General features: G+C 44.7%; 1 protein-coding gene across 1 annotated transcript; it reads right to left on the reverse strand.

Moving 5' to 3' along the window:
* Positions 1 to 1,135: 1,135 nt before the first annotated feature.
* PLEK2 (pleckstrin 2) lies at positions 1,136 to 11,340 on the reverse strand. The gene is made up of 9 exons (XM_009707437.1): positions 11,225 to 11,340; positions 8,375 to 8,539; positions 7,210 to 7,391; positions 5,984 to 6,075; positions 5,460 to 5,647; positions 4,839 to 4,940; positions 3,364 to 3,447; positions 2,136 to 2,214; positions 1,136 to 1,338 (listed from the first exon to the last, which is right to left on the reverse strand). The coding sequence occupies exons 1-9, from the start codon at positions 11,273 to 11,275 to the stop codon at positions 1,211 to 1,213; spliced, it is 1,071 nt and encodes a 356-aa protein (XP_009705739.1). The 5' UTR covers positions 11,276 to 11,340; the 3' UTR covers positions 1,136 to 1,210.
* Positions 11,341 to 12,728: the final 1,388 nt, after the last annotated feature.

The following is a 12,728-nucleotide window of genomic DNA, read 5'->3' on the forward strand; positions in this document are numbered from 1 at the left end:
AGATATATAGCGTGCAGTCTTCAAAGGGCTTTTGGAGGCTCTGCAGAGTCTGGCTGTCAGATACAGGTACCCAGATAACACAAGGAATTTATGAAAATTGTCTCTCAGCAGGCTGGTTGGTTGTTTTAATCATCTCATACATTCCATTCTACCCTCTGGTGTTGTGGAGAATGTCTCAGTTTCTATATAAATCTAAATTTACAGTGTATGAAACTATTATTTTCATATACTCAAACTGCCTTCTGAGAAAAATCATGTCTGAAGAGAACAGGAGATTCAAATGCGCTGAACTCTTTTTTATATTTAATGATATCAAAGTCAAGTTTACTATACAAATAATGGAAAATTTAATGGCTTAAAATAGAAAAAGCAATAGTCAGAACTGCTGTTAGAGTTCTCAGTCCCAATGGTGCTCCACATAAATGGACTTACGGTGATAACTGGGAGGAAAAGTCTTGCTTTTACGGCTGAGTGATTTCTTCCAATATATTGAGCACCAGGAATTGTCTGGAATAACTGCCACTGGTCTGATTTGATACTCAGGATCCCGTACTGCTATAGGCCATTACCAGCACAAGAATAATCTATATGCTGGAGAGGACGATCCTTTGTTCTTTTCCAGCCTAACAGAGAACCAAATGGTAGAGCAGATGGATGGACAGACAGACCCCTGGTTTGTTTCACAATAGTGATTATCCTGGCAGCTGGACTATGGCTTAGCACAAGACTCTTGTGGTATACCAAGAAAGGCAGCCTCCGACACCAGCACCTTTCATGACTTTGGTTCAGTCAGTCTTAACTAATTAAGTTTATGAGCCCCTTTATAAAGGGGAAAGGAGCAAGACATTTCTGCTTTAGGACAAAGCACAACCTGGATCTGTCAGATATAGACCGAATACTCGTACAAAATAATTATTTTCTTCTATCTTGGAATATTATAGCTCATTGTTTCTTTGTAAAGCCCCATTTGTCTGTATCCACCTGTTGTCTTTTGTCTCTTGGTTAGATAGTAAGTTCTTGGTGAGGAATTGTTCTGGATCTACATGAATCCTAGGCACCTAGGATACTGGTCTGCCAGGAATTGCTAGGTGCTATGGCAATACAAATAACAAAAATAGACTATCTAAGGGAAAAACAACACTCCCGGACAATGAGAGCAGGAAACTTGGTCACAAATGTGACTTGTCATTTGGCATGGAGTCCACCTTACTCATGTCAGTGGTTTGATTGCCTCAATCCATTGTGCTCGCTCTGCCTTGGAGCTGGCCTGGATATAATAATGAATGTCATTTTTGGTGATGATTTTGAAGAGGTTGCCTTGCACATTGCCCTTCACTCCTGCAGAGAAAAAAAAAAAATATGACAGATCAAGAAGGTGCACAGAGAAATGCTTTGTGGCAGATACAAAGCTTCATAGGGAAGAATTTTAACTTAGTGATTTAGGGAGGAGCTCTATTGTTCATCATGCTCGTCCACCCTGGACCATACCTTTTCGGACCCTGTCTTTTGTCTTTAGAAAGATGCTCCCTATTTGAGACCCACACTTAAAATAAATTGCTTTAACAGCAGAAACGCTTACCTGTGAGGCTGAGGTTCTAGACAAACACCTAAGCTAAGCATATTCACTAGCAGACCTGTTTTTTGTATTGCTGTCTTTATGTCTCCCCTACATTTGGGTTCTAGCATATCACAAAGGAAAAGCTAATACTGTAAGTAGAGAGGACGCACAGAAAAAGGATGGCATCAGAGGATGCCTCAAGACTTTCAGTTAAACAACATCCAAAAAGAAGGCATTTCCTCTTTGTCTGTTAACTCTGGAATAGTAATCAGCATCTTGGGCCTGTCTCAGAGATCATCTGACTGAGAAAAGCCCGTACAAAGGAGAACACCCAAGATAAGTGGAAATAACGCTAAAAAAAAAAAATCCCCTCTGGTTATATCTACAACCTCTGGTTATATGGACAACCCATCAGTATGGGGATTTCTTATGGTATGCATCTTCCATTACTTGCAAGGGGAGAGGAAAGGCCAGCCCACTTGTGCATACAGCCAACCATACACACAAACTGACACCCAAAGACTGTATTGCTATCGCATGAATATGTATGTATGAAAGTTCAGAGGCTCATGCTTACCTGCTGGGACTCCATTGTCCTCGAGAGCTGAGACAAGACAGCCACGAAGAGAAAATCCACCTACTGGCCTGTTTTCCTCCTGCGAAGAAAAAGGAAATGAGGCTTATCTGGAAAATATCATCATTAGAATAATTTCCCAGAGCACATCAATTATTTCTATGAAGATGGAGATGTAATGTCATCTTTCCAGATATAAAACATCCATGTCACAAGAGAAGTCAATTAGGACATGTAACTAAATGCGTTACTATGTTGTTTCTCTGATCCTCAGATGTTTCTCTGATGCAGCTGGGAATGGTGGAGATCAATTAAAAGCACAAGGGTAGGCTAACAATCACATTTCAAACTTATGTATAGTCTTATCAATAACAACCGTATTAAAAAATATATATTTCTGCAAGTTTTTAGCTTGCTGTTTTTCACCGAGACTGTATGGGAAAAATTTGACTGTTCTCACTAGTAGGCTGGCTCTCTTATCTGATTTTCAGATTCTACAGTTTGAGTTTATTGCATGACAAAAGCAAGCTGCAGTGCAAAAAAAACCCATAAGGAAATAGGCAACAAAAAAATGAACGAGCTCCATAAGCTCTTTTCACTGTTACATTGTTTGTGTTTTCTTTAAAAGTCACATAAAGCATTTCTGTACATGTCCTTTTAGCAACCTGTTGGGCTTTGTGGTACCCTGTGCATGTGGTGGATCCACATGCCCTTCTCGCTCACATTGGTTATTATATCCAAGAAGATAAATTTTACTATTCCCTGAGCAAGTTTAAAACTGCGTAGCAGAAGTTCCTATACATACTTTGGCAACAAGAAGACCATATTCGATGTTGGAATAAGAATGTAAAAAAAATCCCAGTAGCAGTATGACCCTCAAGTGGTGGAATGTCAGCCCAGAAAGATCACAGCCCAGGAAGAATCCTGACAGGAGTATGGTCCCACACTGTGTGGGTACAGCAAAAGACCAACCCCAAGAAGACTGCTGCCCCTCAGCTAAGGAAAAGGAGTCTCACTGGTGAAAAAGACAGGGAGGAAGATGCAGGGATAGAAAATCCTACAAGGACAACCTCCCAGGGTAAGGCCAGAGAGGTCTTCTTCCCCAGGAAATGGATAGAGGAATCCAGAAGGTGATTTGGGTGAGAGAAACACTTACAGTATCATTGTATTTTCATTGTAATGTTCAGATCTGTAAGAGGATGTCTGGGGGTAGTAACTCCCACTCACATACCTTAGTGGGGTCATAGTAGTGCAAAAAAGCAGGATCAGCTCTCAAAACAAATCTCCTCACCTTCCAGTTTTTCCTCTTGTGCCCCTGCAAAACAGAAGAATTAAAGTTACCACCAGTAAATACTTCCTGAAATGGCCATTTTCCTGCAGGCTGTAGGGGAGACTTAAATATATACTGAAAAAACGTTTTTGAGCCAACAGAGAAAAAATATTTCTGACACCTTAGTAACTCTCAGGATTTTCTGCTTGACATCCTTCTTCATACTTCAATAATTCCTTCCTCTCTCCCTTCCTTGTGCTGAGAAGCAAGAAAGCACAGTGACAGGACCAGGTGATTATATCCCTGATTCCTGCTCTTAATTTCAGATTAAATACGTGTCTTGGATTAAAAACCCATGCTGTGCATGCTCTGAGGGGATTATGTCAGATCCTTTTGCAGCTCTTCACTCTTTAGCCCCCCAGCCCTCTCAGCTGCTGACAGTGCAGGACGGAGCTGCAAGGCTGTGCCAGACCCTGGGAGCATCTCCCCTCCTGGAGGTTTGGTGCTGGGGCTCAGGGCCAGCCTAGGGCTGGGGCTGCTGAGGGCTGCCCCTCACTGCTGCTGACCATGAGGAGAGGCTCCTGGGCAGCTCTCATGTCCTGTGGTGATGGGAGGGCTGCCCTGCCAGCCCCGTGGGGTTCCCCCAGCAGCTCCTGGCACCCAGCGCCCCACCAACCCTCACTGCACCCTGGCAGCTGGAGGAGGGAGGGTTGGGGAGCATCTGATGGTCCAGTTTGCACAACACTAAAACTGCAGCTCAGGTACAAAGCTCCAGAGTATAAATGTGGCCATGTGGTGCAGGTGGGGTTCCCTCTGCAGGTGGCTGCGTTGTGCTTTGAGACAGCGTGATTGATCCTTGTCTTGTTCGTAGCAAGGGTCAAAAACTAAATCTTGCAGACTAAGGGTGGGATCCTGTAAACAATTACTGCCCAAAGAAAACAAGTCTCACCACCACCAAAGCATGTGTACATGAGTGACTGTGCACATGTAAATGTCCACTTCATGCAAAAGTCAAGCTACTCAGCTTTGAAATTTGTCTATGGTCAGCAGAATGTCATAGCTGCTCACACAACTCGGATGGGATAGGTTAAACCAGAGGAAGAGTGGATCTGCTTGGAAGTGAATGTAAGTCCTCTGGTGGGATCCGGAGTTTGTGTGGGACTTTTGCTTTTGATACTATTTTATACCTTTCAGTATACACTCAATATATACAGAATATCCAATTAATCCTGCCTGACCAGCAAGTTCCATAGCTTACTTCTTTACAGCTAGGTACTCTTCACCACATGAGCTCTGATAGTAGTAGTGACGGTCAGGTTAGCTCTGCTGGCCACAACTTCCCAGCCATGCTCGTATAAACCACATTTATTCTCTAGGAAGCCCTCAGAGCTGTCATTTTTCCTGTTTCCCAGCACAGGTTCAAAGTTTGTATTTACCTGTTTCACTAAGAATCCTTGCTTCACAATTGTGCCGCTTAATTCAGAGATGTTAAATTGTAGCTCTTCCTTGGAACTGATATTTTTCTTACTGCTCTCAGCCTGCAAACAGGGAAAAGATGGTTCCACTTTTCTTTTCAATCTAAACACACTTTTAAGTTAAAAGTTCTGCATTTTATTTTCCTTGAGCTGTTTTTAGCTCATATTTCCCAACTAATTCTACTCTGTAGCCCTGCTGCTCACCTTTGTAGGTCTGAGATTTACAAGCAACCAATTACAGCTGTGGAGCCTACACACACACTGTGGCCTTGAGTTTTAGCCTAACTACAGCACGGCCTCCGTTAAATGCAGACACAGCACTGCACTCAAGGGACACACCCCCTTTTAATGCCTAATTATGCAATGTGTAGAACCCTCCATATCCATGTAGCTATTTGTCTCCAGCAAAAATGCAAGTGTTAATAGTACTACTAGAAGCCTAGAGCTGCTCCTTCTGTGCTTTCGTAGCCTGTACATGTTGCCTTTGGTTGCACGCTGTGCATGTCCCTTTTACCACTGCCCCAAATCAAGCGTGTGATGAGGGGCAGAGGAGGTGCCTCTGTTGTCAGCTGCATCACTTACAAACATGTACAGTGCAGTGGAGTCATCGAGGAACTGCTCAGAGAGGTCACTGTAGCGGGTGGCCTCAGTGCTGCGGGCTCCCACGGGCTTGATGAAGTTCTCCTCCATCAGCATGGATGCCAAGGTGACGGCCTCGAATCGTGACACAGCAAAGCTATTGGAGATGAGCCAGTCCACCAGGGCAGAACCTGCAGGGAGAAAAGCAGCTCTTACACCAAGACAATGTGCTCCTCATCTCAGGTGAGACAGATGGTCTCCTGCCACACAGGTCTTCATTTGCTGAAACATTTTGGCACCGTCACAAAGACTGTCAACGAAGTGCAACATTGACCAAAAGTGTGGGGGCCTACATGTCCTTCCATATATCTAAAAAGCAAGAGAGAAAGGTGTCAGAGCACTTGGCTGCACCACTGCTTTCCACTGGGCCACAACTGAACCCAGCCTGAAGGCAGTACAGTAGCTCCCTTGTCTCTGCAATGTGGCGTGTCAGATGCGCAGAAGCTCTTTGCCCGCAGTAGGTGTACCTGTGAAGGTCTCTTTGTATCTGTTGCCTTGCTCCAAGTTGCGGGTCAGCTTAATTCCAGTGCTGCTGTCACACATTCTCTCCACTATGTGGCTGTAAAAGAGAGCACAGGACAACATTAGTAAAATAGAGAGACAGGCAGAAATTGCCACATACTTCTGTCAGTGCCTGGGATGTCCTCATGATTACCAACATAAAGATGGGAAACAGCCTAGATACTCCCCAGAAGCTTTGTCCTAAGCACGGTATAGGAAAACTTTATTCTCCCAATAGCAGCACTAGATAAGATGCCTCACAAAGTATCTTTCAATTTAAAGGACTTCATAACTGAGCTATAGTCAGCCTCCATTTACCTTCTCAACACAAATTAAATTAATGTCATTTTTCTCTATCTATCTCAATCAGTTCTCTGTTTCCTCTTGTTTAACATGATGCACCCTAAAAATCCTTGTCTGGATTCCAGCTACAAGCTTTGAAAGGTCACCAACGCAGAATCATAGAATGGTTTGGTTGGAAGGGACCTTAAAGATCATGTTTCCAAACTGCCTGCCATGGGCAGGGACACCTTCCACCAGACCAGGTTGATCAAAGCCCCATTCAGCCTGGCCTTGAACACTTCCAGGGATGGGGCATCCACAACTGCTCTAGACAACCTGTTCCAGTGCCTCACTACTCTCACCATGAAGAATTTCTTCCTTGTATCTAATCTAAATCTACCCTCTTTCATGTCATGAACAATGTCATCGCTCAGTTTTTCCCTGACATTACATCTTCCGAGGTAATACATCTCCCCAATAAGAAGCTTTGTGGCTGACTAGGAAGGTCTTCAAGCCAGGAGTGAGGTGCCTGTGCAGAACCCACATACTCCCGAAAAATGATGGTCAGAAAAATGTGCATTCCCATGCCCTGGCAAAAGTATATGCAGACCTAGGGCAGAGCAGCCAGTTTAGAAGCTCCTGGCCACACGGGAGCAGATCTGTGCAGAGAGGAGCTTCCCTTGACCCTCCCCATCCATTATGATGGTCATTTGATGATGCACAAAAAAGTGCATTCCCGTGCCCTGGCAAAAGTATATGCAGACCTAGGGCAGAGCAGCCAGTTTAGAAGCTCCTGGCCACACGGGAGCAGATCTGTGCAGAGAGGAGCTTCCCTTGACCCTCCCCATCCATTAGCTCAGGCGCTTTGCAGACTACAGCAATAGCAGAAGGAGAAACCATATACACTTACTGGAGGCTGATATTCTCTAGCAGTTTGAAAGAGTTCTTCATTCTGTGAAGCTCTTGCACCTGCACTGGGTGACCAGCATGAATAGCTCCAGTGATGTCCAAAGCCCAGGAGTCTCGCTCCTCCCTGGAGCAACATTCAAGGAAATAGTCTGTGTTGGTTTTTGTCTTTAGTTTGATAAGCAGCTGTGGAGAAAGAAGTGCAAAGCAATAACATCATTTAGCCATTGTCCTCCACTTGCATTTTGCTTCTTTTAGCCCTGGCCCAAGTGACACAAATAAGTCTAATATGTCATCCACATAAGCAGTACAGAGCAATTCTTGGCCAGAAGGATGGTGGGCACAAGTCTGGGTGTTTTTGCTTCCCCCCAACCTCAAATCCCTGGGTTTTCTGTTCCAAGCATGGTTTACATGCATGGAGCTTGTGGTACTTCAAAGAGAACAGACCACCCAGATACTGGAACACATAGGAGTGTGCTGCTGAGTGTGGAGCTTTTCACATCAAAATGTTTACTTTTTCAACAACTACAAACTCTCACTAGGCTCCTTCTACCATGAGAAGTACTGAAATAGTCAGCAACTTCCAGAGTCATTTCCTTTCTGGCCCCACTCAAAGGAAGTCTGCATTGCCGCTACCCACGGGTGACCAGAGAAGCTCAGGAGGCACTTTACCTTCCAGAGCACTCTTGCTGGAAACTTTCCCCAGCAGCAATGTCCCATTGGCAAAGGAAAAGGGAGTCTGATCTGGCTGCCCAGGAGCACCTCATGGATACAGCCAGGGTGTAAGGCAACTACCATAGATGATAAGTTTCCCTTTTTTCCCATCCTCCTCAGATTTTATTGAACTGTCCATGTTCTCTCTCCACACACTATTGGGCTGATGCATTTGCATTTATTCTTCCCACTGTGTGGGGAGGTGGTGGTGGGGTTTTTTTTGTTAATGGCTGTGACTCAGATTTGGGCAGAGGGAACAGCAAAGACACAATGAGGGAGTTCATTGCTTGTCCTGGTTGCATTGCTAATGGCAGCTTGCTTTTGGCTGGGCCTAGTTCTGGAGACACCCCAGTGATATGGTTGCAGTAATCAAAGAAATCAGGAGGAGAGGAGAAGACTAGGGAGAAGTTAGAAAGTGAGTGTCATTGAGAAGGGATACATTTTTCCAGTCATACCGGTCTGTTCTCATATTCCAGGCACGGACAAGTAATAGTGCAGCCATCCAAAAGGATCCTGCCCTTTGGTGAAGGCTCCTTCTTGCCTCCTTCAATTTTGTAATACAGCAGCTTATCCTGAAGCAGAACGAACCATCGCACTTTCCAGTTACGAACAATATGTCCCTAGAAGGGAAGAAATCCACATAGCTAACTTTAACACAAGCATTGAGAAATGACCATATTTTCTTTTTTTTTTTTTTCTTTTTTTTCAGGGGTGAAAATACCATAAACAAATAGGAAACTGTATGAAAAGAAACACGGGAAGTCATAATGACTCCTGTTCTCCCTGAAATACACATTTCTAGTAACAAAACAGGAGAGCTCTCTCACTGTAATATCACGGAGCAATAGAAAGGCGCTTTGCTCTTTCTCCAGCAAAGACATCTTCTTTGCTGGCAAGAATTGTTTCTTGCAAAAGCTCACATGCCCTGTCTCAAAGAGCTGTCATTTAGGTGCCCACCTGCCCACTGACAGCACCAGGCAGGAACAGGGCTACATCCGAAATGTGTGAGGGCGCTTGGAGACAAACTCCTCGTCTCCGGTGACCCTGGGTGGTGCTTGATGTGTTTTGTTCGTTGTCATTTTGATGTGGCTGTAGGCACCAAGTGGTTTTGAGAGTGCTTTGCTGGGTGAATTGGCTTTTCCTTACATCCCCTTTTACTGCTAATGAGTGGTTCACTTCTGTCCTACCTGCCTCCAATCTCCTGGGCTAAAACATTCCCTGTGCTACTGTTTCCTGTAAAGGAAATATGCTTTTTAATGGCCAAACACCGAATGAAGGCTGCTGTCAAATGCCTCCTGCATTATGCCAGAATACAGACAAAACCTCTTCTTTCCCCTCTGTAGACAGCCCCCAGCTCTCTTTAGTCCGGCTGTACAGGAGAGCAAACCCAGCGAGGGCTGGCACTGACAGGCTCAGTCCTGTCTGACGGCGTCAGGTCCAGCTTTGCGCTGCGAGGAGCTGACTTGCATTTCTACAGGCGATGGAGGATTACAGCCAGCAGGCAAAGCACTGGGTAGAGGAAGCTCTGACGCCTGGGAGAGGGTGGGCATAGCTAGAAGAAAAGAACATGCAAGGTCCAGTTGTGGCAGGAATCCAAGCTCATTAATTATCTATGAGTAAAGGGGAAAACCAGCATTTTCCAAGGCAAGGCGGGGTAATGAGTCTCTAAAATCGAGGGCACTTTAGATCTAATGTCTTCTAGTGTATACTAAATACAGTTTATCTAACTTGAGTTTGTTCTCTCCTTCCCTTTGTTTGTTCTTCTCCTTCTCCTTTGCCTTCTTCAGTGATTTTTTCACCTGTTGTAAACTCCCTTGGCCACTTTTCCTGAGAGTATGTTCTTTGCTATGGCCCTTTTCTTTCCATCTTGGAGATTTCCTCTTTTTCAGGAGGTTGCCTTACCTTTTTTTCTTTATCTTTACCTGACTTCCACACATTTACTTTATAATACATTACAATACATAATTCAGTCATTTGTAATGCATTTAGATCATCTCCTTGCTTCTGCTCTCTTCTTAAGAAAGCTCTGTTTTCTTTACCTGATCAACCCCTTCCTCATTTTTTTCTCTGGACCCCTTGTTCCCTTCTCCCTCAGTTTCCTGTAGTCATCTTCTTTGTGGTTTCCTTCCTATCAAACTGTCTATATCGGTGATGTTGTACAGACTGCTGGCAGTTACAGCTCAGTGTGCTGCCGATAACCTATTCCTCTCACACACTTGGTGCCTTGTCTTCCCATCTTGAATTCAGTAGTCACTTAAGAGCCACAAAATAAAACCGTAGCCCAGAGAGGAGAGCAGGAGCTGGCACTGCTCTGCCCTCACTGCAGAAGGGAGGATGAGGAACAGTTCGGGCCGTGCAGCGTGGAGCACGGCTTCACGCGGCTGGTGGCTGGCCGGGAGCCCTGCCGCTGCCAGGAGAGCTCCTGACCGGGATTACCTTCATGTTAGCACCAGAAGCGCTGCCACGTACTGTGGAAAAGCATTTCCGAAGGCGTGGCAAAGCTTTGAACAAACCTTTGAATCACATTTCTTGTGTGCAATCAAGGACCACATTAGTCATTGAGACAGGGTCTTGGTACTAAAAGCAGCTTATGTCCCTTGCTAAGTTGCCCGCTTGAGTCCCAGCTATGACTGACTTGATGCTATAGGGAGAAGTGTTAGAAAGGCTGAAATCTGTGACACCATCTTTCAGCTCTTTTCTCCACGTTTGGCTAAAATTGTCTTACAGTGCAGCTTGAAGGGTGTGGAAGAAAGAAGTTATTTCAAACACATTTCTACATTTGCATTGGTCTGATCCCCTTCAAAAATGATAGTCTGTTCTCCATCTTCTTATATGAAATGGAAAACCCTGCTCAGCTGAGTTGCTGAAGAAGGCAGAAACTATCTTAACAGACTGTCAAAACATCTTCCCTCTCTCCATCCTCCCATGGCTGCTTCTTCTGCTGCTGCATAGGCATTTGCCAGGTAGTTTTTTATGTGCTCTTTGCTGAGGTGTTCCCCAGGTGCAGACATACAGGCTTTCTGATACCTACCTGAGTAATCCTGATAGCTAATTCGCTTTCCTCTGGGTAAATGCCAGTACAGGGAAACTCGAGGGAGGGTAGCGAACACCTGCAGTTCATGCAGCCCCCCCAGCAGGCACCTGCACAAACCTGGAGGAGCTCCTTTCCCAGGAGCAGGCAGGAGCCCCTCAAACCCAGCACCCAAGGGGCTGCCTAGCCATGAACCCTGCTGCGATCCGGTCCCTGCTCAGGGGCTGCTTCCACGTCCGAGCAGAACTGTGCGAAAGGGAACCGGAGCACTTACCCGTTTGACGAGGAAGCCCTCCTTCACGACTCCAGTGGCTTCCTGCATCATGGCCAGCACGAAGCAGAGCTGAGCCCCCGCCGAGAAGCGCCCGAGCCCTGGCAGCCTGTCCCTCTGCACGCAATGTTCTTAAGAAAGCTCATTTTTTCTTTGCTACTCTCCTCCTCCAACGTGACGCACTCTCCCTTCCCTGTTTTTTTCTCCCTTTCTTCCTACCTGTGAGACATTAGTTAAACAGTGAGCTGGCTCTGATACATTACCTGCCCTCTGGGAAGTAAAACAAAGGGAAGTCTAAAAAGGATCTCAAAAGAATTTAGCGGAATTTAGTATAGCAAAAATCCACCACCGAGTGAGTTGGCCAATATAAGCAGCCACATGATGACAAACCAGGTATTGCATGAGAGGGAGAAGCAGAATTATAAAATCGCATCCCTCAAAACTTCAGATTAATCAACTCTACTGGTCAAAATTTCTCATCTAATGAACCCATCTCATAGGGGTTCTACAGATCAGAACACCTTAAGTGTAACGTATAGAATATTATGATTACAAGGAGACTTTTACAAACCTTAAAATAATTTATTTTGCTAGAAATTTATTTTACCAAAGAAGCCTCAAAGCATCTAAAATCCCACCCTACGTTCAGAGACCTCTGGGCATATAAACCAAGATTCTCAACCTAATATCCTAAATCTCTACCTAAGCAACTATTCAGGCTTTTAGTAAAGCAGTCTGATCAATGAACACCGTGCAGTAACCTCTTGTAACTCCCGAGCACCTCTGAAACAGAGTGCCTTTTTTGTGTTTGAATACAAGCTTAGATGTTTATTGCAGAAGACTTTAGCCCTGATAAATCTGTTCGATAGATTTATAAAATCTTGTCCTGATGAAACAACCCAGTATTAGTATTTCAGACAGCGCTGTTGTTTGGAAGTAATAGTCTTTGCTGTACTGTTAGCATTCCCTGACTTGTACCAAAACTAAGGTGATAGACATGGGCAGAGCTAGGGGCTGTGATAAGGAACCTGACATAGAGTATAACAAATAAACAAAAGCACCCGTTGCTATGTAAAAAGGGAGTCCAGAGTTCAGTAAGACGGTGTGACTCAAGTGTGTCTCAGTCTTTGCACACTCAATCAGATTACTGGTCACACTTTAATGTACCGAGGAAAAGGAACAAACAAATAATTTCTTTATCTTTGTATTATTTTTAAACTTTTAGTGAGGAAGAGCAAACACTGAAGAATTCAAACCTGACAATGTACCTGGGACGATCAAAAGAACAGTCCCACAGAGATCATGAGAAATACTACAGGTGACTGAACAGTACTTGGAAGTTAGAAAAATCAATTGCTGTATAAAGGGCAAGCATGCAGGCTGAGATTTCAAAAGCAGCCGGCCCATACGGAAGGTACCTATGTAGCTCCTACTGTACTCCCTTTGCCACTTTGGAAATGGCAGGCAGCCCCGAGGCAACTGGCTGCCGGCCTATCCCCGGTGTGTT

Source organism: Cariama cristata, unplaced genomic scaffold (genome assembly GCF_000690535.1).
Source record: "Cariama cristata isolate BGI_N322 unplaced genomic scaffold, ASM69053v1 scaffold13020, whole genome shotgun sequence".
NCBI lineage: Eukaryota > Metazoa > Chordata > Aves > Cariamiformes > Cariamidae > Cariama > Cariama cristata.